This window comes from Podarcis cretensis, assembly GCF_951804945.1.
Source record: "Podarcis cretensis genome assembly, chromosome: 15".
Lineage (NCBI taxonomy): Eukaryota > Metazoa > Chordata > Lepidosauria > Squamata > Lacertidae > Podarcis > Podarcis cretensis.
In genome coordinates, this window is record NC_137185.1 from 20,400,019 (window position 1) to 20,427,692 (window position 27,674).

Genomic DNA, 27,674 nt, shown 5'->3' on the forward strand with positions numbered 1-27,674 from the left:
AGCATCACAGGTGTTACTAATGAGTTGCAAATACATTGCAGCGTTCCCTGATTGAGAGGAAGGGGAGGAGAGGAGACTTGCTGGCCAGGACTCAGCACTAGCGATCAGCAACTGCATTTGATCAGCTCTGTCCTCAACCAGCAAGTCATAACAAAGGTTGATATGCAAAACCACACATCAGTCATGACCAGCACTTGGCTGGCCTCCAACCCCAGTGGGAGATTATTTATTTTGGGGGGCTCCATTGAAATAAACCTCTAGCGGAACAGGAGCCATTCCCTGTGGTGTAAACCCATGCCATTGTGGTATGTGTGTGAGCTCCACTTAACTCCTCCTCACCCACATCTATCATCTACTAGCAGCCATTCCTCTTGGTCACAGGACAGAGACTGACTGACTGACAGACAGAAAGGAATCATAGTAGCAGAGCTGCATCTGCTTTGCATACAGAAGATCCCAGGTATCTTCTCATCTCCCTCAGTTGTTTGAGGTCAGTTGTAATAACAAGCTCATAATAAGAACTTTGTAAAGTTAAGTTGGCCAGTTTTGAATTTGCTTGTGTGTTTTTTTCTCTTCTCACCCCATCTCTCTTTCCTTTTGTGCTATATTTTTTTAAATTGTAAGTCTGCAGGCAGGGACTTTCATTTTTTCATTGGAAAACGCAACACAAATGCTTACAGCAGATAAAAAAAGCAAACACTGTAACCATGTGATGGCAGCTGCATTTGATTCTAATTCCATAGGTATAGCACTTCTGTTTTCCCCCTGACCATCAGGTTTGGTTGAAGAGAGCAAGGCAATGTGAAGGAGGGCAATTTTTGGTTCTGGCAAGGTAAGGAAAACAAGGTTAGGACAATGAGAGTAAGGTGAGGTGAAGTAGGGCAAGGTCTAGAATGAGGCAAAGCAAGCATTTCATGATTCAACTGCACCCTGCACAGCTCCATTCAGGGCTTAGGCTGGATACTTCATAAGAGCATAACTCAAAAGTTGTTTCAGCACCAGCCAATGTCAGATAGGGCCTTAGATAGGAATGCATGACTACGAGACTAGTTGTATATCTCTGCCTTCTCTTGGAAGAGCCTTTTCATATCATCTTACTTTGACAGTTGTTGGTTGAGATGGAGCAAGAGAAATTGTGGTTCCACTAGAGGAGAACAACATTACCTCCTTGGACCAAATAGATACTGGCGCAATAGACTTTTCTTGTGCAAATGCACTAGTAGCAGCATCAGGAGCTGGCTCTTATGGCAATTATCTCTCTCCCACTCTGCATCCCTAGCCCCATCCCCCCAAATGGGAAATGTCCAACTATGACATAAATCATAAAATGTACATGCTAAGATACATTTTGGGATTGACTTTTGCATACTACAGGCCCATTTTTTAATAATGAATCCATTTACAGCACCAGCAAGAAAACGGTAGCTACAAGGCTTTTTTCCACAGAAGCAGTGTGGTTCATGCTAGAAGCAAAATATAAAGAGCAGAAATGGTATCCAGGAGTCTTCTGCCTACTGAGGAGATAGAAGGAGGCCAGAATGCAATTCTGAAGCCACCCATGGCAACTGATCTTTTTGGTTCCTTGCTTGTGGTGCATATAGCTTTTATTTGACTGCATGCTGTAACCTTGAAATTTTGGCTTCTTTCATATAGGGTACTTTTGGCAAAATCAGTTTGAGGTACCGGGAAAGAAAATTAAGAATGCCCAGCGATCCAATCTCTATGAATTCTGATGCAAACCAAACTGATCTGCACTTCTTAGACTAATGTGCAGATCAGAACTTAATTCTCCACCATATTTTGCAGTTCCCAAATGTTTACAATTTGCAGTTCTCAAATATTCCAATACACTTATTGGATGAAATAATACCAAAATACGTTTGAAAATGGATTGTCTGTCAGAAAATGTTTTTAAAAGATGTGGTTTTAAATGTCCTTTTTCAGTGCTGATTTTCTGTTTTTGTTTTTTAAAAGACACACACACAAATTAACATGGGGAAAGGATGGAACAGATTTATGGGTGGACACAAGTGGAAATAGACAAATTCATCCATCCCTAAGGAAGACTTTAAAGCTTCCTTTTCAACCCTGCAATAAATACATAGAAATATCCCAGTGCCTGGCATTTGCTTAAGTGCTGAATACGGACCCCGATGCTGATCTCACTTACGCCAAGATAAACCTGGAGTCAATTTGACTCCAGGTCTGTATAGCTATCCCAGAGTAAGAACAAAGTGGATAAGGAAGTCTAAGCCCCTTCTCTCTCCTCTCGCTTTCTGCAAAATTGACATAGGCTTAATGGAGAAGAATTTGAATTGAGGCATTTTAAATCCACATGCCAACACTTTGGCTTTTGCAGCAGAGTCCAAAAGGATTTCATTTTACCACATGGACTACGGCTGAGGTGGCCTCATCATCCGACTCGTTAAATCTCCCCTGTTTGTGTCAGCTTGTCTCACAGCTTCACTCTTATTAAAAGTATCATTTCCTCATGCTGTCTGAGCACCACAAGGTCACTCCAGCGACAGCTGCTCAAGGCCCAGCCGAGACACCATGGTCTCCATCTCCCACCCCGCTGACCAGATAAAAGGACCAGCCACTGGGCTTCATTTCCTCATTTCCAATTGAAAAGGTGTCTCCTCAATGGGGAGATTAAGGTGTGGATGGACCAATGGCAGACCTCCGCCAGCGAGGCTGAGATGCCACAGCCATCTCTGCTTATCAGGACCCCGGTGGAGAGAGAATGAGTAGCAGCCTGCATGGCCCTCTGCCTGTCTCGAACCAATTTCAACTCTTTTTAATTCAATTCATCTCCACCTGACCCCAGCAGGTTGGCGTTTCAGAGTTTCTCTTAACAGATAGCACCAATTATAGAGGTGTGAAAATGGAAGGCTTCCAATTCAGAGGACATATCCAGAAACTGGAACTTTTATTGAATCTCCTTTCAAAGAGAACCTCCTTTCAAAAGGAAGTACTATGTTCCAACAATGCATCACTGGTAGCCTGTGGAATTCACCGCTGCAGGGTATGGCAATGGATACTAGCTTAGATAGCTTTGACAAAGGAGTCAGGCAAAACCATAAAGGCTATTCGTCATGACAGCTAAACAGATCCTTCATGTTCACATGTCTCCTGCTGAAAACCTATTTATTGGGCATTCATCTTGGGACGCAGGTGGCGCTGTGGGTTAAAGCCTCAGCGCCTAGGACTTGCCGATCGAAAGGTTGGCGGTTCGAATCCCTGCGGCGGGGTGCGCTCCCGCTGCTCGGTCCCAGCGCCTGCCAACCTAGCAGTTCGAAAGCACCTCCGGGTGCAAGTAGATAAATAGGGACCGCTTACCAGCGGGAAGGTAAACGGCGTTTCCGTGTGCGGCTCTGGCTTGCCAGAGCAGCGATGTCACGCTGGCCACGTGACCCGGAAGTGTCTCCGGACAGCGCTGGCCTCTGGCCTCTTAAGTGAGATGGGCGCACAACCCCAGAGTCTGTCAAGACTGGCCCGTACGGGCAGGGGTACCTTTACCTTTACCTTTACATCTTGCTTTGCCTGCACAAAGTTTATGCAGGGGTTAGATTATATCTGGTCTTTACTGAGCATTCATCCTTCTTTTTTTGCTGGGAGGTTATACAGCTATGAGCACCCATCTTGATTGGTTTACAGGGTATTTATACTTTCCCCCCAGTTAACCATTAATTCATTTCACACTTTTCAATGCATTTCCCCATTACTTTCCTAACAGCAGTAAGTCAAATTATTTTTTTAAGTGGGTTTCTTCAGTTAGGGCAACAGAGTTATTCAATCCACTGTAATTGTGCAAGGCTAAATTCTTTGCTATGAATCACTCCTACAAAATACTGACAATCTGAAGGCACCCAGAGGCAACATAGCTCAGAATAACAGATGGTGATGGCAAATAAGGGGGAAGACTGTTCTCTTGATACTATGATTGTAAGCTTCTGGGAGTCATCTGGATGGGCCACTGATGAAAACAGGACATTCCAACAGTCTTGGAATGAACCATAAGGGCCCTTGTGCTTTGACTAAAGGAATTGGGGGGGAAAAGGGGAGAATGGAAGAGATACTGGCAGAAAAAGTGTTACTGAAAAGAGATGTTTTTGAGTTCCTTCAAGGTACCTTTCTTAGCACTGGCTTCGGGTTTGGGAAGGGTCTTGGGCAAGATATCCTCCACGTCCACCCACACTCTTTGTCAATAAGTCAACCTCCTCATTGCCCTTATCACTAGCTGCCATTATCCCCCTTTTCCATATCATTGCTACAACTTTGTGTGCTTCCAGGCAGAGCACCAATGAGCAAGCCAGCTGTGGCAACTATTGGTCCTTCTCAGCACTGCCATTGTCTGGGCCAGAGCAAGAGGCACATGAATAAACACATTGTGATGGTGAAGAGGAGGGAACATTTGGAAGAAGGCTCAAGTCAATGCCTCCCCCAGCCACCCAAAATTGGGCATCGGACTTGACAGGTGCCCAACCATTCATATTACTGATGCTGATCCTAATCTTTTGCATCAAAGTCCAGGCATATTTTCTTTTCAAACAAGAAAACGTATTCACAAGACAACTCCATCCCTGGGAAGTTCCAATAAAGCCCCTCTCTGTATTTCACAATACTTGTGAAAGTATTTTCAATGTGTTTTCATTCAGCAAGGCTCTCTGTGGGAAGTTTTTCTTTAGGTATGCTGGTTCATCTTTTAAAATATTTTAGCCATGCTCTTCTATAATCTGTGTTGTTCTTGTTTTATTGCTGTTGTTACAGTTTTAGTCTCTGAACAAGCTCAGGGTCCTTACACTTGTGAAGAGAGCTTATGTGTGTTAAGAAAATAAGATATGCCCTGCTTGATCAGTCAGTGACCCATCTAGTTGAGCACTTTGTGGTTTACCAGACACCTATGGGAAGCCCAAAAACAAGACTTGAGTTCAACAGCACCTTCTCCACCTCTGATTCCCAGCAGCTGGTATTCAAAGGCATGCTGCCTCCAACAGTGGAGGTGGAACATAGCCACCATGACTAGCAGTCATTGACAGCCTCCCCAGTGTTAATAATAATATAATAATAATAATAATAATAATAATAATTTATTATTTATACCCCGCCCATCTGGCTGGGCCTCCCCAGCCACTCTGGGCGGCTTCCATAGAAACCAAAAATACAGTAAAATATCATACGTTAAAAACTTCCCTGAACATGGCTGCCTTAAGATGTCTTCTGAATGTCAGGTAGTTGTTTATCGCTTTGACATCTGCTGGAAGGGCGTTCCACAGGGCGGGCGCCACTACCGAGAAGGCCATCTGCCTGGTTCCCTGTAGCTTTGCTTCTCGCAATGAGGGAACCGCCAGAAGGCCCTCGGTGCTGGACCTCAGCGTCCGGGCAGAATGATGGGGGTGGAGACGCTCCTTCAGGTATACTGGACCGAGGCCGTTTAGGGCTTTAAAGGTCAACACCAACACTTTGAATTGTGCTCGGAAACGTACTGGGAGCCAATGTAGGTCTTTCAAGACCGGTGTTATATGGTCTTGGCGGCCGCCCCCAGTCACCAGTTAAGCTGTGTTCAGAGCTTCAGCAGCATAAGTGGACTTGAGAGACAATGATGATGAAGACAATAAGAATACCTGCATGCCATCCATTTCCCACTGCTGTTCTGTCCTCACACTTTTGTCTTTCTTATCCCTTACTATATATGGCAGCTTGTTCCAGTTTCCTCTCCTTTCTTTTTATCAGGGTGAAATAGGAGAATGGGTGTGTTATTGCAGAACCTCCAAGTGTCCCTATTCTCCAGGGACAGTGCTGGATTTACAGCTGTCCCAGTTTCTGATTTGATCCTGCAACCTCTCCCTTTTCCTTTAGGACATCCCTTTTTTCACCGGAGAAGTATTGGAGGGTATGTAATATTGGGTAATTTCTAATGTTGTTTGACTGCTTAGGTTTCCGTTATTGAAACCGGTGAAATATTAAGAAAGAATACAGGGACTTCTGCCCTGTGTGACAGGTTTGGCACTGCACAGCAAGGAAAGTTTGCAATGGAAACTGAGAGGTTGGAAATCTTCTCCCTTTCCGTAGGCAACTTAAAGAGGTCTGTGCTTCTAATGCTGATTGCAGCACCTCCCCTCTCTCCAGCCAAGTTGCAGCCACTGCTCCCTCTGCCCATAAATCCTCTAACTCGGTAAACAGTCAAATTATGGCTCCTCTCCATTGCTTAGACGCCTTTGACACTAATTGCTCTGTGGAGTGTGTGCACGACTGGCAACACCTTATTAAAAGTGAAATATATTATGCTGTCCACTTATTGCTACTTTATAAAGATGAAGTATCCCAACTAGAGGGAAAGGCTGGCAAAGGAATTGAGCAAGCGAGCCTCTAAGCAGCCAGCGGACACGGCATCTCACAAAGAGGAACGCGGCAGGCATTAGGAGGACAAATGTGCTCACTTCGTTAAATTGGAAAGCACGTTCTCATGAGCCTGGGGGGCCGAATGGAGATGGCATTTTAAGAATTCCTCCTCCGTATGTACCCCTTCTTTTTTAACTAAAGGAAGATGAGCCACAGGTCTTCCGGGATTCTGACTCAGGCCACAGGTAAGGAAAGCCAATGAAGGGGAAAGGCTTATGTAAATATTCCTGACCGTTAGCAGGAGTGCTGTCCTAGCAGTTAACATTTCAGACCAAAGCTACAGTTGTGGATGTTGTTTTTTACAAATGTTTTCTTGTATTAAAAACAGCAACACCATGCCTGTATATAGAAAATTGGTGCATGTAAACATACAAGCCTGTTCAGAGTGGTTGGTCTTGTTTTGCAGGTATATTACACAACACATCATTGATACAATAATAATACATTAGTGGTGGATTTAAACTAGACCACCCACTTACTATTCTGCTTTACTGGTTGTTCTGTGATACTTCCCTGATGTTATCACACTAAGTACAAAGGACCAGTGTAGAGTAGTGGTTAGAGTGTTGGACTAGGACCTGGAAGATCAAGGTCCAAATACCCCCTTTACCATGAATCTCACTGGGTAACCTTAAGACAGTCACTGTCTCTTGGCCGAAACTACCTCACAGGGTTGTTGTAGGGAATAAATGAGGAAGGGGAAAACCATGTCTGCCACCTTGAGCTCCTAGGAGAAGAAGGTGGAATATAAATTGATTAAATGCATAAATAAATTGTCATCTGGATGGGCACTCTTGCACTATAGCACAAGAAAAAGCTGGACAAAATATCCCCGGAGCATTTGTGCTATGAAAGGTAACAGGATTTTAGCAGGCAAAACTGAGAGACATGCACTGAATGGAAATGAAGCATTATGCCCATCTCCAAACATTTGAAGGTGCAAACATTGTTGAAAGTTTGATCACATGTAACACCCCTGATACCATAATGTGAACAAATAATCCTAAAAGCACAATAAAAGGGATGCCCAGTGGTGCCATATGACTGCCTTTGATGAATAAGGCAAAGATATAATCTCATCCGGGGACGCAGGTGGCGCTGTGGGTTAAAGCCTCAGCGCCTAGGGCTTGCCGATCGAAAGGTCGGCGGTTCGAATCCCTGCGGCGGGGTGCGCTCCCGCTGCTCGGTCCCAGCGCCTGCCAACCTAGCAGTTCGAAAGCACCTCCGGGTGCAAGTAGATAAATAGGGACCGCTTACCAGCGGGAAGGTAAACGGCGTTTCCGTGTGCGGCTCTGGCTCGCCAGAGCAGCGATGTCACGCTGGCCACGTGACCCGGAAGTGTCTCCGGACAGCGCTGGCCCCTGGCCTCTTAAGTGAGATGGGCGCACAACCCCAGAGTCTGTCAAGACTGGCCCGTACGGGCAGGGGTACCTTTACCTTTACCTTTATAATCTCATCCAGCACTCTGTCCCCAGCAGCAGCCAAATAGAAGTCTCAAGGAAACTTACAGATTCTAGCAGGAACCACATATCTCATTATGTATCAGAGCACCACCTCAGAACCTATTTTTGTTGACATTGTTAAGCTCTGGATTATGTAAGTGTGTGAGTGCTAGAGAAGGAATCAACCTTACTCAGATTGCAAACTGGATTCACCTCATCTGATCTAGGCACATCATGACCTGGAGCACATCAATGGTCCATTTCAGAATCTGCAGTCTAGGGGATTCCATTACAACGTGGTCAGAAGGTTGAACACTGCCTCTGTTCTCCCAACCCCAATTTTTACCCTTTAAAACTTTTAATTTCCCAGACAATGTGCCTCTATTTCACCAACAAAGTAGATACAGTTAGTAGGCAAGTTCCAGAATTTGTGGTGTATTTATCATAACCCAGCCACATCTCTACACCAAGACACAAAATAGGTTCACCATTGATCCACATACAGAAAAATTAGGAGAAGATCTTCAAACACAGCAGTGTTTTTAATGTGGTTTTCCCAACAGCAGCTTTCTAAAACTCAGCCTAAGAATGACATAAGCATCAGGGTGCAAGCTGAAGCTCATGCAGTCATATTAGTGGACTCCTTGGATCAAGGCCTGAATTTACAGTCTCAACATGAGAAGGCTGCTTGCTGGAGTTTTAACTACGGTTTAATCTGATGTGGAGTTGTAGATTGCCTGCTGTGAATCTGTTGCTTTGTTTTATTTTTTTTGTCATACTTTAATTATTTAGATTCCATTTTTCATTTTACTGTTGTGTGTAACCTGTCCCGGGATTATGAAATTGATGAGATGTAAGTGCAATCAATCAGTCCACAAAATATCTTCTGAATATAGATGAGCAAAATACATCTGGGGAGATGATGCTACTCTTTGCCAACTCCTTTTAACTCTCCTCAAAATTCTTCAGATGTTTTACTCAAGTGGGAAGCTGTAGATTCATCTCATAGTTTCATTTTATATGAAATTTGGTAGCACAACTAGTTCCTAGGGCTTGCTTTCATTAAAAAGGCTACTGACTGATTAAACAGAGTCTAGATCATTAAGAGTCACACATTATTTCCTCCCCTAAACCAAATTTGTATGCTCTCTTGATGAGCATCTGTCACCTTTCCAGTCTACTAACTTTTCAGCTACGATGAAGAATGATGTAGATACTAGAACAAGTGTTGGCCCAATACCATATTTCCTTTTTGCTATGTCTTCTCTCTCTTGCGCTCTGTGTGTGTGTGTGTGTGTGTGTGTGTGTGAGAGAGAGAGAGAGAGAGAGAGAGAGAGAGAGAGAGCACAAGAGAGAGCACAAGTGCATAATCATTTCAGAAAAAGCTGATAGAACTGTGTTCAGATATTGGACTGGAAGGTCTTCTATACATGTGTGATGCTGGCCCTATGCTGATAGGATGCAGAAAATCTAGGTGGATGGATGGACTAAGACAGATAGAAAAATGCCACAAGGAGAAGAACTATGCATCTGACAGCTTTTCCTGCCTATCAAAGCTTTCTTTGCTTCAAGGTTCTGACATCTGATTAATTATGTCAAGTTTGCTCATTCAAAAGGTTCTAGCCCTGACAGCCCTTGCCTTTTATCCTCATAATGTTTTATTGGTGAGCTAAGTCCCTGCTTCCCCTCAAAGAAGGAGGGGCACAATTTGCCAGACTGCATCACCTGGCCCTGAAAGCCACAATATAACAGGGGACATGGACTGGCAACCATAGGGGTTCGTTGACTCAGGTGGCTTTTGTGGTAATACTAAATTTGCTGTGGTCTCATTGCTTTGACATTTCTTCAACCAAATCCAGATGTACCACCATGGAGGCAAAATGTCATTAGCCCCACCAGAAGCCATTGCACTGAAGTATATATTAAACACTGAGGTTTTTTCTACAATCAAGCGGTATATTAGTTTTGTGAAATAAATAAGTAATAAATAAACATGGAAGATCAAGTGGAAATTAGACAATGCAGGTAAATGAGCAGGATTTTGGAAATGGCATTCTATTTGCCACTCTCACATACACTCAACTCCACTTCGGATTGCACTATAAGGCTACATAATCAGTTCTTGGCAGATGAAAGCATTGCAAAAGGGACTTCCTGCTTCACGGTTTAGTCTCTCAACTCCGACATTACCTCTCATAAAAGCAAAGTTTTTGATATGGCAGTAAACAAGCCAAATGAGCCATTGATAAATAAAAGGGTTATCACAATCCTTGGATGGCTGAGATACCCATTAACAGATGAAGGCTTGAGGCTTCAAAATGGCAAGTTCTCCAGAGCCATGGATGGATGTGACTGCAGTGGAATTTTTGAACCTAGACTAGCCAACACAAGATCCTTGAGATTTATTTTGAAGACTTCACCTTGACAGTGCCCTGTAACTTCTAGGCACCATAGCTCATCAACTGAAGATAAAACAAGTGATGCTGAAGGTGAAAAAGAGTTAACTCTCTTTAGCTGAAGGCAAAGCAATAAAACAGAGAGGAAGGGAAGAATTGGACCATGATGCCTTTGCCACAGCTATAAATGATGTGGCTTCAGGGTGCCACCTACTGATCAATAATGTCACCTTCTTAGCCTGCTGTAATGCTCCTAATGGGTCAGACTCAAATGCTTATTGCCAACTGTAACAATCTGGTGGTCAAAAAAAGAAAACTATTATATGCTTGTGGTGAGACACAAGCACCAAACTTCATGGCATCCAAATACCACAATAAATTATTTAGCTCTGACATCGATGATATAGCTACAAATAAGAATTTGAATCAGGTTGAAATGCATTTTCCATGTGCTGCTTTTCAACTATCATAGCTTCTACAGCTGCACCAGAGATCCCTACAACCCTTTAGAAAAGGGATCCTCATTTGAGAACCACAACACTTAAACAGGCCTGACACCTCTTTGAAACTTGTAGTGTAGACAGGTCAGAAGCACAGGACAACGTTCACTTGCTATCTTTCTAAGAGCACCCTCTCTGGGCAAAATGGGGAGTTCTGTTTTAATAAACTGACCCAACGAACCAAAGAATTAGCATACACGTTGCACAAGGACACCAGAACAAGGTGTGATAACAAACCGGTGAACCTCATGCGGCGCTTCTTTAGAAGAAAATCGTTGACTTTAATACTCAGACATGATTTGCATGGAGGGAGAAAGTCATCCTTCGAAGACCCTTTACAAGATCTTTCTTATGACAAAGCAGATCTGAAAGCGTGAAGAGTTCTCTGCCCTCCCTTCTCTCCTGTCAAATATTATAATCATCACCTTCCAGCTTGCTGAACAATCAAAGCCTGGCCTATATTCACAGGAGTTCCTACTATACGCTGCATGCATAGCAACAAGTAAGAGAAACAAAAGGCAGAAGTAAACAGCCAAGAGAGAAGACAGAACCGGCTGGCAGGTGGGCAACAGGAGAACGTTTCATGGAAGCCACGGAGGGAGGGATACCCCAGTGTCTAGGGATGGAAGGGTCTGTCCACTTTGGTTCTCTCAGTTTCTCTTTTTCAAGTCTTAAATTTGGCTCCCCACTTTTTGCAGCAATTTGACACAGCATTTTAATATGTATGTCTCCCAGCATACACATTTTTTGCGATTAACTCCCCCAATAGATTTTTTTATGTTGCTTTCACTAATCTATTCATTTTTATGCACATTTGCTCCTATGCTCTCTAAACATTGTTTGGCTGGAGAACTGCATTGCAAAATTTAGAGGAGTGTGGATTTCTAAGGATAGCTGTGTTTTGGTTCATGTGTTGTTTCTGAAAGTGTTGATTTGATAGCTCCACCTTTGAATGCAAATGGAATCAAATTCCTCTCCCCCCACCATTCCTACCAGGGTCCCATTTTCCCTCCTCACTATGTCAGCTTCCACTCAGATCTCATTATCAAATACCCAACACAAAAGGCTCATTTTATTTCCCTCTGCAAAAATAAACAGATACTCCAGCAATTTTGGGGGGTGAAAATGTCAGTGGTTCTCTCTCTGCCTGTCTTCTGCAGCCACTGAGGCCAAAAGCAGCAACAAACCCGACTTTCTTGCTAGGTAGAAAATATATCCACCACCAGCCCTGCTCTGCTACACAGAATTTGCTCTCACAGAACCAGTCCTTTTTTTTTGGGGGGGGGGACACATGGGGACGCATACTCCTAAACATTTTGTGAATCTAAGTTTGGCTTCATTGAGGGGCAGTATTTCAATATGAGCAGGAAAATGAGAGTGCCCCTAAACATTATTTTTAAAGAAAAAAAGCACTGCAAAGAACCACCTGGGCTTACATCAACTCTTGCTCACCATAGTTTATTTGGGTCGTCTACAGCAGCAACTTGTGCACTGCCATGGCATGGATCTATGAGCCAGGTGAGCATGTCAAATAAAATAAGGGAATATGCAGTTAAATATTTTGTTACAATTATAAGATATGGGATGTGTGATAGGAAAAACAGTGACATACCCTCTCCACCGTATAGTACCAATTAGTGTTGACAAACTGCCACATCTGTCAATGGAACTTGGTTGGGATTAACTTTTTTTTTCCAAATTTATTTGCTGTATTTTTGTACTGCTTCTTAGACAATGGTTGTCTCCCAAAGCAGCTCACATCAGTTAAAAGGACAGGCAGGGAGGGAGCCCTTTGCTATCAGGCTTATGGATGAAGAAGACCAGGCACTTAAGGGAAAGGCAGTGGAGAGAAAAGGTTAGAGGAGGGAGACAAGTTCTTGCAAAATTCCCACAATCTTCCAAGTCAAGGAGGCAGCAAATGATTATTTCTGGAATCATGGCACGTGGACATAATTCATGAAGCATGGAGCAATAGGGGGCCACTAGGGGGCGCATCGGAAGATGGCTGACAATAACATCTCTCCGACCCACACAAGGTAATTTGGAGGCTATGATGGGAGTAATTAGCCTCCCTACCCCCCCAGGGTGGTGGGGGGGACTGCCTTGCCTGCTGTGCCCTATACCACCCCTGAATTTGTGGGGATGGGGGCTCTAGGCACAAAGCCCTCCTGTGGGATTCCGGTGCCCCTGGATGCCGTCCCTGATCCGCGCCACTAGCTGCAAGAACTTCAAAAGAAACAATTTGGATGAAGGAATGCACATATTTCGAGGAAGGAGGGGGAGTAAAGACTGCTAACAGATGAGAACAAAATGAGTCGGAGGAACAAGAGAAATCATGAGAAGATACGCCAAGACTCGGTATGGCAAATGACTGATGGGGGAGGGGAAAAAACTTTCCTTTCTTTCCTTATGTGATTAAACAAGAATCCCCTCCCCTCACGAGTCAGAAATGTCGTTTTAATGTCTTAGGCTGTGGATTTAAGGCTGTGTGGAGATAAACTTTCGAACCAAAGCATGTTTTAAGAAGAGCGTGGAATGTATAAGAGCTTTGGAATGACACAGTTAAAAATGCTGTCGCCATATTGGGAAGTTCTGTCGGAGGACTTAAGTCTGAGAGGAGAAATAGAGAAATAGAGCTGTTTTTATATTGTGGGTGAAACTCCTCAGTGGGACTTAAGAGCGACAATTTTGCGAGATTAATGATGGAAAGAGCGATGTTATCTACGAAGGCGATGATATATGGAAACCATCTCGATTTGAGGATTGGAAAAACGGAAAAATTCACACAGGATTATTATTGGTGTTTATCGGCTTAAGGAGACTATCAGAAGAGATCATAAAGAAAAAAGAGAAAATATATGAACAAGATGTGATGTGGAAACAGCAAGATAAGACTGGATAGAATTATGAACTCTGTTTGGACTGATTTGGACATTAACACAGTAGCAAGAAGATGATCAGAATCCCCCTTCAGATCTTGAAATATGGGTCCCCCCAACAAAATTTAAAATTTGGCTTTGTAATTCGGAATTTATGTGATGTGATTTAATTTGATTTGATTGGCCGGTTAATAAAAATTATTTTTTTTAAAAAAAGAAACATGGAGCAATAAACGTGCACTATATTCCATTAGTTTTCTGGAAGTAGCTTTTATGCTGTGTGGAAGCTCAAATACAATGTGCAAGTTTACAGTAAGGGAAATGGAATAGATGGCCACGTGAATGCAGCCATAAATAAACATGCCTGTGTTCAGAAAATATTAGTCACCTGGTCTGCATAAACCCACAGTTACAGCATCTTTTCTCAACAAAGTTTGTCTCTCCTAAGCCACTTTTCTGCTGTTCCACTTAGAATATCTCCAAATGTAGAGGTTTCAGGCATGGTGAATCAGCATGTTTAGCACTCAAAATTGAGACAATATGAAGGAACCAAATCTTCCCTCTTCTAGTCCTTCTGGGGACAGAAGGGACTTTTCAGATGCAAGAGTGCAAGCAAAAGAGAAACCTGAAATTAACCCTCTATTTTCTTGTGATTTCTGTATCCATATTAGCAGGGTTTTGCCATGAGCTGACAGACTTTGTTCCTCCCACATTTCAGAATAAGACACTGTAGAATAAATGCATAAATATATAAGGTAAGAAATTCAGCATGAACCTGACATCCACCATGTTCTTGAACATGAAATGCTAATTATATTAGTCACCTAACTATTCAAATTAGCTGCAATATTCCAGCTCACAAAGTGTTTTTCTGGAAGTTGCTCACTCACCTGTCCTTGCAATCTCTCTAAAACCACTCCAAAGAATGGCAAAGAAAGTTTAGTGCATTGAATAGGGGAGTCAAGTCATGGAGCAACCAATTCATTCTTAATGATTCACTTCCAGCTTCCAGCAGTCAGACATTTGTGGGTACTCCAAGTATCCTGAGCTTGGAAATCTTTATGCTTCTTTATTTCTTGCTCAGCTCTCAAATGAAGAATAAACAGAGCCAGGAGTGGCTTCATTCTGCTCTGCGAAGAGCAAGTTGTGGTCCTGGAGCTGCACAATGAATTCTGCAATCCACTCTGGATATTCGCAAGGAGGACAAGTGAGGCTTGCACCACCACATCAATTCATTCAACAGGAGCGATTGTTTGCTGTAATTAAAGGCCCCAGGTCTTTTTGTGTAAATGCGCTTCACTCTTGTTCATATTAAATCTTGTTTTATTGTTTGGCTTGTTTCAAGGCTAAACACTATTATTTTTTTACCTTTTTTGCATACCATTGCATGCATCATGACATCCACAAAATCATGAGTACAAGAGTGGTCTTCTTGGGTCAGAAAGAAAAGACTAAAATATTGCAAAGGTCCAAGTTTACTGAGAATGCTGGGAAGTCATTTAGGTAAGCATGATTTGCAAGCAGATCCCTTGAAAGCCTCAAAGGTTTCAAAATGGTCACTGTGAAATAATCTTGCTGTGGTGATAAATAGGAGTGCATCAAAAATTCCTGTTGTGCTGTTGCCTGCATGCACTCCTGCACTTCAGTAACGGGTGGGTGGTGCAAGTTATCCAAAGGAGAGGAAAGCTATGGCAAACTCAACAAGGGCTACATTTCCAACATCCTCTTGGCAAAGCAGCAAACATATAATCCACACATCCTGAAATGAAGACCTAAGTCGTGCATGGATTTAATGAAGGCCCACAGTTTTATCGAAACATACAAGGACCCACAGTAAGAGAAACTTCCTGAAATGCAGTGAACTATCTCATAGTGAAGAAATCTTAATGTTTAAGGTGAGACCTAGGGGGACATTATCCTGCTGTCTACCTTAAAATGGTCTCAGTTTCCAAGTACTAGATCTGCCCTGTATCTGATCTGTGCTTTTCTTTATTTATTCACTCAGAGATGTGCTAAGACAGCACCAGATGGCTTTCCATCATCACATGTGGCAGATGCAGATGAGGTGAAGCCACCAAACATAAAGAAAGCTGCCTTCCGATAGTTCCTCTCCACAAAAGGTTGTGAGAAGTAGTTGGGTAAGCAACCTTTTTAGTCAAGCTTCCTTAGGGTACTAGCCACCCAAGGGTGCCTCAAGAGACAATGGACTGTGCTTCCAGGGATGAAGTCAAACAATTGTATTTGCAACACCAAAGTGACTTCCTGGGATGCAAGCCTGGGCAGTGTGTATGGTGGTCTTTGGTTGTCCACATGACTAAACCCCCTTCTTGGCCTCGCTGATGCGGTCCAAAGGAAAATACATTTGGCACCAACTTGACAGTAGGAGTTGCCAGAAGGACATGTACAAGGTGACATCCAACCACCTCAGGGACTCTACTGCAGATTTGTGCAGGGTTTACTCCTTAACCTTTTCTTCTCCCAAAGATATCCCACAAGGCAGGGGATGTTTAGCACCAGAGCTTTTCTTCTCCTAGATGTTCTGCCTTCCCAGGTTGACAAGTCCCATCTGCCCTTCAATTCCCTGTACAGAATATGCATAAACTGCCTTCTTGACTATTGGACCGACTATTGGTCTCATCCACTCAATCCACCGAAGCCTGTCTTTACATGCAGGGTAAGTCCCTAACTCACTGAGGGTTTGAGACCCATTGGCTATCCTCATACCCATCAATAAAGACAAAGAATCACATCCAAGTCACCAGGGAAGCTTTATAAAGATAGTTCTCTTAGGTCAGGGCTGAGTCAGTAATAGAATCTGGCTGGTGGGCCAGATTCTTACCCCCAACACTGCAGGCCAAGTTTGATAGGTAGGTGGGGATGCCCACCTGCCAAGCACCCAATGTTACAATGGATGTCAGGTGACCTGCTTTTGCACACTTTCCTAGCCCCAATCATCAGCTGACCACCAGACCTTGCAAAGAGCAATATAAACCCAAATGATCAACTTAAACCACCAACATGCCACAGATGACTCACACATGTATGCAAGGGCAGCTGGACTCATAACATTTATTGCTGGCTAATACCTTTTACTGGCTGAGCTGCAAGCTGTAATAGAAGAGTTGCCAGTCTGTTGTCTCAACATCAAGAGTTGCCAAGATATGTTTGTTTTGCAGTTTCTGACAGATGGAGGATTGATGCCCACCGTATCTGATGAACTGCTTTCCTTAGACTTTTAAGAGAGCATGGAAAATCCCTTTAAGACCCTCTTGCCTGTCCTGAAATCACACTAAAGTGGAACAAATGTGCTCCGGGTACTTCTCTATGGGCTTATGTCTAATCAGTGGCAACTTCCTGTCACTCTAGTGCCCAGCAGTGGATAAGAGATGATAGCTCTGTGGAGTGTGGACCCGGATTAATATCACTTTGCCATATTAATTAACTAGCAAGGATGGCATAACTGAAAAGGTTTGACATAGCTGAAAGCTATGGTCTTCTGCAAAATGAGTCCCAATGATTTAGCAAAATTGGCTGTAACAGAAAGCTCTGCTGAGTATTTCTCAAGAGACGACATTTTCAGTTAATGGTGCATTGCTCCCATATCTGGAATGAAGATACAAGGCAACAATATGGGTTGAACGAGGGTCACAGCTTTATTAAATACAAAGGCTGCTCTGCTGCTTACTTAGCCATTTAACTGTCAACTTCCCATCCAGACCTCAGTGTTGATGTTGTATGTGAGAGCTAGCTGCTCGCTACAGCATCCAGCAAGGTCCTAGGTTCAACCCCTGGCATCTTCAGATAAAAGGGGCAGGAAACATTTCTTCCTGAGACCCTAGAGAGCCAGTGCTGGTGATATTAGACTACACTAGCTAGATGGACAAATACCTAATCATTCAAAGCGGCTTCCAGTGTTTATTTATTGCAAACAAAGATGTGTATGCATGCAAGAGGCATCAGAGGCGTACCTAGCCGCCTTTGCACCCTTGGCAAGGAGATGTATTGGCATTCCTCACCACCACCAGACCATGAACCAGAAACTCAACAAGTTTGCTTTTCATCGCCTTTCATTCTCTGCCAGTGACTTCCTACATGACCCAGAGCATGGCCTCCTGGGGAGAAGGCAAGCAGGCTCTTAGCCACTCCAAGCCACAGTGGAGTGGTGCGATTTTTGTGGCGGGTGGGGTGGCCTGTACCCTTGGCAGGAGCCAACCTGGCCAACCTCTAAGTATGCCCCTTGTGAGTCATCACATATCAATCATTTTTGCATCATCCAGTGTCAACTCCAAAATGCATTGCTTTTAAATGAGATAGCATTTCTAATAGATGACCCTAGACTTAGCAAGCAACTGCCAGTGATAGCACAGGTGTACATGCACATGTGAACCAGCGTGAAGACAAGTGGCCAGGGTCACTTCCAGGTGACCTGCTTAATATCGAGCAATCATTCTGATTATTTTGCACACACTTCATTGGGAGGGTTAGATGACTACAGCTGTGGACAGAGCATTCATTCCTATTTGTTGGCGGGGATGTTGTACAATGTTGCCTCAAACAACTGTTATTTTCAAGATTTTGGTGCACTTTCCTTATTGCAAAAAAAAAAAGTCCTAGCTTTGAGGAGAGGAGCAGATTTGTTGGGCAAGAGCACAAAAACAATTTTAATTGTGCAACCTGAATTTGTTGGTATGTGACTGAATCCCACCTGAAAACAGTAACCATCAGGATGCACCATGTACCCATTAAACTACAAATTAACAATAAGCCCACCCAATGTTAGATGTCAGTAAGGGATATCTGTGCCCCCTCGCTTTGCTTCAATTGTGAGTTGTGGCATGAGTCTGGTTCATCATGCAAGGTCCCCAGGATGTCCTTTCATCTGTGCTTGCCGCTGGGGAGTTGCCAAACTCCCAACCCAACTTGGCCAGTCGTCACATGCTGAAAGCAAGTTGGAAGAGAGCAAAATGTCCTGGAGGAACTGACATTTGATCTCAGATCCCCACACATAGCGTACTTGTCTGTGAGCACAGAACAAAGCAGTATTTCATGGTGAGAGAGCCTACCCAGGGCTTTAAGTGGTGTCATGCTGAATGACCCTGATTAGGCTAGGAGCACAGCTGGGGGAACCAACGGCAGTGCAAAGTTGCATAATCTACATGCTCCAGCCTCTGCATTCTGGATGGCACAGAAGCATCACTATGGAGCTCTGACATATGCAGCTGGCAGAAATGGGAAAGAAATCCTGCAATGGAGCCTGTTCCTCTGCCCTCAAAAAATGCCCTCCACGTGGCAGCCAATGTGGAGTTAGCAAGCATGAAGGAAGAGAGTGGCGTACACTTGGATGCACTTCCTCATGGCACAAACTAAGCAAACAAACAGGGAGCATGACACCTATCTGCATGCAGATACTTATGCATATCCTTGAAGATACTTTGGGGTGGGGAAGGAGCTGGCATCTTAGCAGAGGAGGAGGTGACAAGCGAGGAAACTCAGGGGACCTGCCCTACTCAGAAGAATTATTCAAAAATCAGGAGACAGAAATCAAAGTTGAAGATCAGCCTTAGCACTTTGCATCTTCAAAGAGTCTCGCAAACAACTAATTAATCCCGCCGAGGCAGGTGAGCATTGTAGCAAATCCATAGGCTACGGTTGTCACTGCACCAACCAAGAATACTGCCACAGTGACAGCTGGGGGCATTCCCTTCTGTTTGTTCCAGGAGCACACATGCCCCTAGACACTGAAGACGAAGCAGAAATCCTCTTGAAAGGCACAGGCTGGATTCTCACAGGATTCAAGGCTGGCTTTGACCTACAAAGTGCTGAACCCTTTTGGATCCTCCACATCTACTTTAGGGACTGCCTCCATCTCCCTTTAGGGACTGTGCTCCATCAAAACCATTTAACAATTCCCTAAAGACCACTTTATGCAATCAACCAAAGTTTCTCCTGGGCTGCGCCCATTTCAGGTTACACAGATGGAAAGGTGTGCTTGTTTGAATGTCATCACAAATTAAAGGTGCACCCCCTTCCTCCCCTGTGGCAGAACCAGAGGGAGGAGGATACCAGTGATTTATTCTCAGGCTTATCACTTCTCGGCCTTTTGGCTAAGATTTATTCTCAGGCTTGTGTTGTGCAGAGGAAGCTGTCTTGTACCCAATAAGTCAATCGATTAATTTAGCTCAGTATTGTCTACACTGACAGGCAGCAGTTATCCAGGGTTTCAGATAGGAATACTCGCAGCCCTACCTGGAGGTGCCAGGGATTCATTTATATCCCTTTGTACAAGTATGTCTACAATGCCATATCAAAAAAATTCAAGGTGGTGTACAGCAGTGTGTCTGTACACACACACAATTAAATTCAAAAACAATTCAATTTAAAATTCAATTTAAAAACAATTCAAATGTGCATCACAGTGACTGGCTAATTAAACAGCTTCAAAGGCCCATTGGCATAAAATTGAACCGGGGACATTTGCATGCAAAACAAATGCTCTCCCACTGAGCCACAGGCCTTCCGCTGTGAGGCTTGGGCCTAAAATTGCCCACACCCTGGTCAAGTGATGGGGACAGGACCCTTTGCAAGTCCTGCTCCTGCCTAACAATCAGGAGGCAAGTAATTCCTCCTGTTCCCCACCACTAGAGTGGCTGTGCTTCCTGCTTTACAGAGTACAGTTCTCTATTTTGAATAACTGCCAGAATACAGACCTCTGTGTGAAGGTGTCCTCCGTTCCAGAGCTGCCCAACTGGTTTAAAGGTAAGAGAGAGCTGGTACTGGCAACTGGTCAGCAGACTGAATGGGAATGAAAGTCATCTGGTGCCTCCCCCACTAAGCTGAGATGTATTTCTATTTAAATTATACTCATTATTTCTAAATTTGCACTTATGCGTATCAGGTACCATTTGTAAATTTTATGCTGATTTCTCTCCTTTTAATCATCTTTCTCGGTGGTACAAATCCTCTTTCTTGACAATGCCAAACTGGCCATCCTACCTACTGCTATTGGGCTCCAGCTGATCACTCTTCCTAAGGGCCAATCAAATGACTTTCAAGATTACAAGCCACAGGTGTGTGTGTGTAATATATATATATATATATATATATATATATATATATATATATATATATATATATATACTGTGTGTGTATACACACACAGAGAGAGAGAAATCTCACATATAGGCTCAGTTTGCGTATCAGTTTAAAGTAACCATAGTTAAACCACACCATGGTTAAAATGTGAATGTACAGTGTGCTAGTGTAAACTGCAGAAATTGTGGGACCTTCTCTCTTATCTCGCTCTTGCACACTGCAAGGAACCATGCCATGGTCTGGCTTAGTGTTATGTCCCAATTCAAGACTCAGCTAGATTGGTAAAGAAAAGGCATTTTATATGTGTTCTGTATGTGATATAACACTGTGACACTAGATAGCGCTGTGGAGTCCTGTATTTCCCTACCAGATTTCCCTGTATGAGTTTACAACACATTTAACTGAATTGTTCCTTTGCCATGCCTAGATCCATCCTCAGACTCATGGTTGGTTTCCATCCTAAACAAAACATCGGCGGTAACCACAAAATGTGGTTAATGCTTGTTTGTAGAGAAGCCAAGTAGAAGCCCAGGTTTAGGCGTAATAGACCATGGCTTATTTCCCAAGCAGGTTAGTAGAAGCAAGAGGAGGAGCCAAGTCATTTCATCAGCATGCTGGAATGCACTGTGCTCACATTTAAACCACAGCTTAGTTTTATTTTGGTTTAAAGAGATGTGCAAATCAGGACTCTCTCTCTCTCTCTCTCTCTCTCTCTCTCTCACACACACACACACACACACACACACACACACAAGCCTTCTATCTTCTTTAGTCTTCTGCCTCTACCACTTGATTCTCTTGACAATATTCCAAGTGACACCAAGTATCCTTTCTTGAGTATCCTATCCATGCACAACTGCTTGTACTGGGATCTGGGAGTAGCACGCAATGAATTCCTTGCCATCACACCAGAAAGAAGACTCAATACAAACTATAATATGGGTGAACAGATTACATTTATTAAAATAAAACAAGGAGAGAATCTGCAAATCAATGAAATTGAACTAATTAACCCAATTAAACACATTTGGGCAGGTGGGTTGCAATAAATGGGAGGATATAATCACTCCCGTTTCCTGAGCAAACTTCCAGCTGCATGTTGTGGTCACACAGCGAGGGTTTGGTTTTAAAAGAAAATTGTCCTCCACCTTGCTGCATGCACCTTGGGTGTAAGAACCTGACATGCTTACTGAGGCCACATTGGCTAACATTCACCTTGATGCCCCTGCTAGGCCAAGCCCTCAATAATTTCTTATGTCCTCTCACCTGCCGTGGCGAAATTCCACTTAGCCAGATTCTCCAGTCACATGGGCAACATCTAACAGTGAAAAATAGGCAAAAAAGAGAAGACCCCCAAACCCAGCAATGTCTCCCCTCAAATTCCTACTCAGTACCCTCCAGAAGGGTGACTAGCAGAGCCCACATTGCCAAGGCCAAGCGTGTGGGCATTACCAGAAGAAGAATGAAGAATGAGGGATGGAGCCAGTTTAAATAGCTGGGCTGCCATTTCCCCCCCCGCCCTATATGACCAACATGAAGATCCACATACCTCCCTTTGAGAGAAACTATATCTCCTCTTATTCCAAGGGGAAGAGAGTGTGGCAAAAATGCCCTCCCCATTTAGAGGAGGGGACAGAATTGCGCGGGGGGGGGGGGGAGACAGAGAAGTGGGGGAAAGAAGACAAGAAAAAGATATCATTTAGAGGCAATGCAAAACTTGTGGAGCAAGACAAGAAACTAATGAAAACTTTTGGGGCCCAAAAAAGAGGGAATCACTAAGGCAGCAGAACTCTACTCAAGCTCCCAGAAAAGGGACAGGTTAAACTCTTTTTGGAACAAAGGTTTGGGCATGGAGAAGCTAGCAACACATGCACAGAAATAGCAGATCCGTTTCTGGTGTCATATCTTAGCAACAGAAGATACAATCAACATGGATGAGCTCTTTCCCTCTCGGTTCCTTTAAGCCTTTGGAATACAGGTTCAAATACAGTTCTGCAAACAAGGCAATCTTCACAGCTTATAGACTTTCAGATCTATAGACTTGTTTCTGACCAAGATCCTTGCACTGAGCCAAGTTTAACAGGGAACACAGTCACCTGCCTAGAGGCCAAGGCGTATTATTTTTCTAGACAGCCTTCCAGTAGGTTCAGGGGGGCATATTTGGGGATGAGAAGCAATGCCATTGGCTTCAGAAGAAAACGGTTACATTCTACGTTGCAGGGGGCTAGACTAGATGACCTTTGGGGTCTCTTCCAACTCTACAATTCTGTGATTATATGGGCTGATCTTCATGTCCTCACATTTTTCTTCTTGCTACCTTGCTATCTTCATTCATTTCCCTCCTTTTGACATTTGGATTGAATGCACCTTGAAGCAGAGACCTATCAAATTTGTTGCTGTTTCATTTTGTGCTGCTGCTGCTGCTTGCATTTATATCTCACCTTTTTCTTCAGGGAACTCAAGGTGGTACACAGGATTCTCCAGATGGCTCTCCAGATGTTCTCTTGTGGCTCTCCAGATGTTGCTGAACTACAATTCTTATCAAGTTGGACTCCAAAGAACTGTAAGGCTACAGGTTCTTTGTCTCTGCCTTAACTGGAGTCTACATGAACTGAACCTTCCCAATTCTACTGCTGCTCTTTAACTCAGTTAAAACATCCACAGCCCTTCTCATCAGCACAGAGATTCTGTCTGGAAAACCATTGGCTGCATGCAGTCCTCTTTCTCCGAAAGTCTCTCCAGGGAGGAAAGCATTAGCTTCAAATTATTCCAAGATGGAAACCTCTCTGCCTTCACAAAGCTGTGGAGGAAGAGTCTTCCTGTGACCAGACAAGGTCAGGGTTTCATTATTACATTAACCTTTCAGGTCTTCAGACTCGGCAAAAAGTAAATTGGCAGGGAGAAAATATATGGGGTCCTATTGGGAAGTAAGAAGACTAAAAGCGCCATCCAAACTGAAAAGGAAGATAATTAAAAACCAAGAAATCAGAGGGAGGGACCACAGTGAAGCCATTAAGGCTAATAATGACTTGGCAATTGTATTTTCCACATGAACCTTCCAGTTTCCCTTCACCCCAATCAACATCTTAAAAGCCTCTTTTTTTCATTGTTTCATTCATCTCAAACAAACATCTAGGTATGATTAAGAGGATATCTAAATAACTTGTTCATCCTCATTTGTTTGCAGAAAACTTACACAACATCCCCTTTTTTTCATTCTGGTTTGTTTACATGGATGTTATACAATGTATGCTGTTTACTGAGCATTGAATTTATTAAGTATTCATGCCGATTTCTCAACAAGTGGAGGTTTCATGGCACCTCTTCCATCGTTTCTTTTTTACTCTGCATTTTCCCTATTGCTTTCCTTACCACAAAAAGGCTGGTTTTGTTGTTGTACAAGGGTGCCAGAGTCTTAAGTTTGCTAATATGCAACTGAATCCCTCCTACAAAACAGTTCAGTATCTAAGGGGCCCCCCAAAATATGGTGGGGAGTGGGCAGGAACTGATCTCCAGAAGGACCCACCTCTGAGCATCTAGTGGGAATATCACATGCAAAACGAGTTAGGATCATAGTAGCACGAGAAGCTGCCTGAGTCAGACCATTGGTCCATCTCACTCAGCATAGTTTACACTGATTGGCAGTTGCTCTCCAGGGTTTTAGGCAGGGACTTTTCCAAGCCTCACTTGGAGATGCCAGGAATTGAAACTGGGACCTCCCACATGCAAAGCAATGGTCTACCACTGAGCTATGGCCCTTCCCCACAGTTGTGTCAGCTGTGGGGACAGTGAATACGCTTGCTCAACAATTCATATCCTACCCCTGGAGCTTTTTTTTTTTTTTTAGTGATGCATAGAAAGAGCCTACAAAATGATAATCCAGATATTCTAAGATTCAGCTCCCCTGCTAATGAAGAGACCTGCGGATAAATCTAAATTCACAAGTTTACATTCACCAGCTAAGATCACAACAACACTTCACTTGAAATACTAGCTTGAAAGTATCCAAAGAGCTTCACGTGTGTTAATAGAGTAATGTAATCCGTGGAGCAATATTGCAGAAGGGAGGGCTGAGGTATCACAGCTTGCCTAAGGCCAACTAGTGAATTCATGGCAATTTGACCCAATCACTTTCCAGTTTCATAGCTCATGCTTATATCAGCTTTTACACTACATCAGCTCTTTCTCATGGTCTCCCAGGTGCTGCACTGAATCAACCCTGGATAGTAAACATTGGTCAACATGCAGCTTAGGAGAGTTGTTGAATCTCAAGTGCTGAGGTGCAAATTGGTCAGTGTACAAATGTCATGTAGGAAATGCTGTTTCAGAGGTAGCTAGAGCTCCATTAATCTCACATCCCCTTCAAGGAGTCTGAAACCAGGAGACTTCAGTTCTGCACTCAAGGCTAATAAAGCCCCCTCCCTCCCCATATCACATCTGAAGCTGTTAAAATAAAAAGACTTTAAAAAAAAAAAACTTCTCAACTGTCCTAAAACTGAATTTCTCAAGAAGAAATATGTGCTCTCATTTAAAAAAAAAAATTCCCCATTCACCTTTCATACTCTGACATTACCCAGATATGGTGTCCTCAGTGTGACTTTTTTGGAAATAGCATTCTATTTGTTGTTCATTATCAAGATGTCAGAGAAGAATGTAGTTTATCACAAAACTGAAACCAAATTGCAACCTCATGATGAATTATGCACACTGGTTAGAATTCAAGAGCCACTTCTGTATACCATGGCCAAACTGAAGAGTAGAAGGTGGCCTTTGCACTGGAAGGTGGAGAGCTCTGTGCCTTTTGTCCCTCTGCCCACCCAAACATCCCACCCACCCCTCTGTAATTTAAGTGCAAATGCATTTCCTCAAACCATTGGCATGAGAATGCACTATACAGAATACAACACACATGCCTGTCCCTGTGCTCTTCGCCTGCACACCTACATCCAAAGCTTGTGGGGTCTTGGAATGTGGATAAAGTTTTTACACAAACCAGCCTCTGATGGAAACTGTGATGCACATGGATAGTAAATCCATGCAAGCCTAGCTGTGGCTCACATCCGCCTCCCACCACAGTGAAAACTACCGTCAGGCTTGTGCTAAAAAGTCTGTTTGCAAAAATACTGATATGGTATATAATTTGTGCCTATGCTCTTGTAACACCCAGTGCAACACAAACGCCTGCTGTGCATTTCAAATATGTGTATATTTCAGAGTAACAGTCTGCTGAAGCTGTTTCCGAGGGCATTGCATGTTCAGAACTCTGGCAATTCCAACAGCTCAGCAACACATACAAGGCACAACTCCTTCTCTATCGGTCCCCATCCCTCCCACCCTGCTCTTCTATTTTATATTGGGACAGATGTTCAGATGCGTATTCAGCTCCCCACACTAAGTGCCTGTCTGCGGAGCTCCTGCCCAGAGCCAGTTAGAGCTTGAATTACAATAAACCTATTCAGACCGGGGTTTGCAGCAAGAGGCAGCCGAGGGATCCTAAAGTCTTCAGTAAACGCTGTGATGGTGGCAGGCGACAATGATGCCTTCTGGATAAGAAAACTCAAGAACACCTGGTCTGGCTTCCAACACTGCAGCATCTGTAGCTGATGCCCAAACAAGTAGCAGCTGGTGTGTGTGCGTGTGCATTGGTCAGTTTGGGGGATGCAGAAGAAACCTCACTCCTACCACCATCACTGTATAAAAGCCAGTGGGCTTTGCTATCTGAAAACAAGAGAAGGGCAGTGGACTTCTTTACGTGGAAATGAGGTACGAGTGCTGAACCTGGGAGGGAAAGCACTCCCAAACCATCTCCATCATCACCATCCACCCCCCCCCCCACACACACACACTCAATTTGCTAAGAAAGATGCCCAGAGGAGATGGAGAAGAAAGAGGATGAGGAGAAGATTGGGGTTGGGAGTAAAAGACTTCTCCAAAAAGCCATTGCACGCAAGCACAAGCACACACACAAACATTGTGAGCAGATAATGCAAATCCCAGGGAAAGTACCATCTCCTATTCACAACGCAGGAGCAGCTGCTGTCCGATGCCGGCACAGCATCCCTCTGGGAGGAAACAGTGGCAGGATCCCTGAAGGACTAAGCGCCAGTTCTGAGCCCAATCACCTCCTCTACATGCACACCCCAAATCGTGGCACATTAGTGCTGTGACGGGGGGGGACACCCCTAACTAATCATAATCATAATGTGCACATCTGGGCGAAATCATCAGGTCTGTATCGCTGTGGCATGCAAAACGCGTCCCCCACCCCACCCCACCTCTTCAACCCTCCTCGTCTGGTCCATCTTCTTGCCTAGAGATATACGGGAGCGAGAGGGATTCCCCTGCCACCGTCCCTCCTTGTGGCATACCTGGGATGAAGAACAGGGCAGTTGTGGCCGTGAAGACGATCCAGCAGGCGGGATGATACATCTTGGGGGAGCTGCAATAGTCGGAGCGGCTTGGCTGGCTGCTCTCCTCCGTGCTGAATTCTGAGTAGGTTTAAATCCAATGTTTGCAGAGGGAGGGAGCGCGAGTTGGAGAGAGAGAGAGAAAGAGAGATGGGGACAGGCAGTCAGTGTCTCTGATTTTTTTCCCCCACTCCCCTCCCTCCCTCTCTCTCTCCCCCTCTCTTTTTCCACCCTGTACATAACACGCTAGCAGAAGAAGCCCCAGAACCAGCACTACCAGTCTGTACGGGGGTGGGGGGGAGAGAGAACAGACCTCCTACCAGGCATTCATTGGTTCTGGTCTCCTGAGTGACATTCTCTGGCTCTTCTGCAGCTTTTTGACACTGTGGGGAGTTAAACGGCACTGGCAACTGCTCCCTTTGGTGCCCCTTACTGTGCCCTCCCCTACTTCCAGATATACCCAAATGCAGGGCACGGGGAGAGAGAGGGAAGTGTGTCGGGGGACACAGAGCCTTTGGCCAGGCTGAGGTCTTGGGTCAGCGGCTTTGAAAGGGAG

At 44.0% G+C, this 27,674-nt stretch overlaps 1 protein-coding gene across 2 annotated transcripts in view; it reads right to left on the reverse strand.

Moving 5' to 3' along the window:
- LOC307203635 (opioid-binding protein/cell adhesion molecule homolog) overlaps positions 1-27,447 on the reverse strand; it is a 763,808-nt gene extending 736,361 nt beyond the window's left edge. Inside the window, exons 1-2 of one of the 2 annotated variants that reach the window (XM_079954586.1) lie at positions 27,432-27,447; positions 27,080-27,199 (exon numbers count right to left, since the gene is read on the reverse strand). In XM_079954586.1, the coding sequence (XP_079810712.1) occupies positions 27,080-27,140 (61 nt within the window). In that variant the 5' untranslated portion in view covers positions 27,141-27,199; positions 27,432-27,447. Of the gene's footprint in view, positions 1-27,079; positions 27,200-27,431 lie in introns of those variants that run through there. The other variant, XM_079954584.1, reaches the window with a different exon arrangement.
- Between the last annotated feature and the right edge of the window lie 227 nt (positions 27,448-27,674).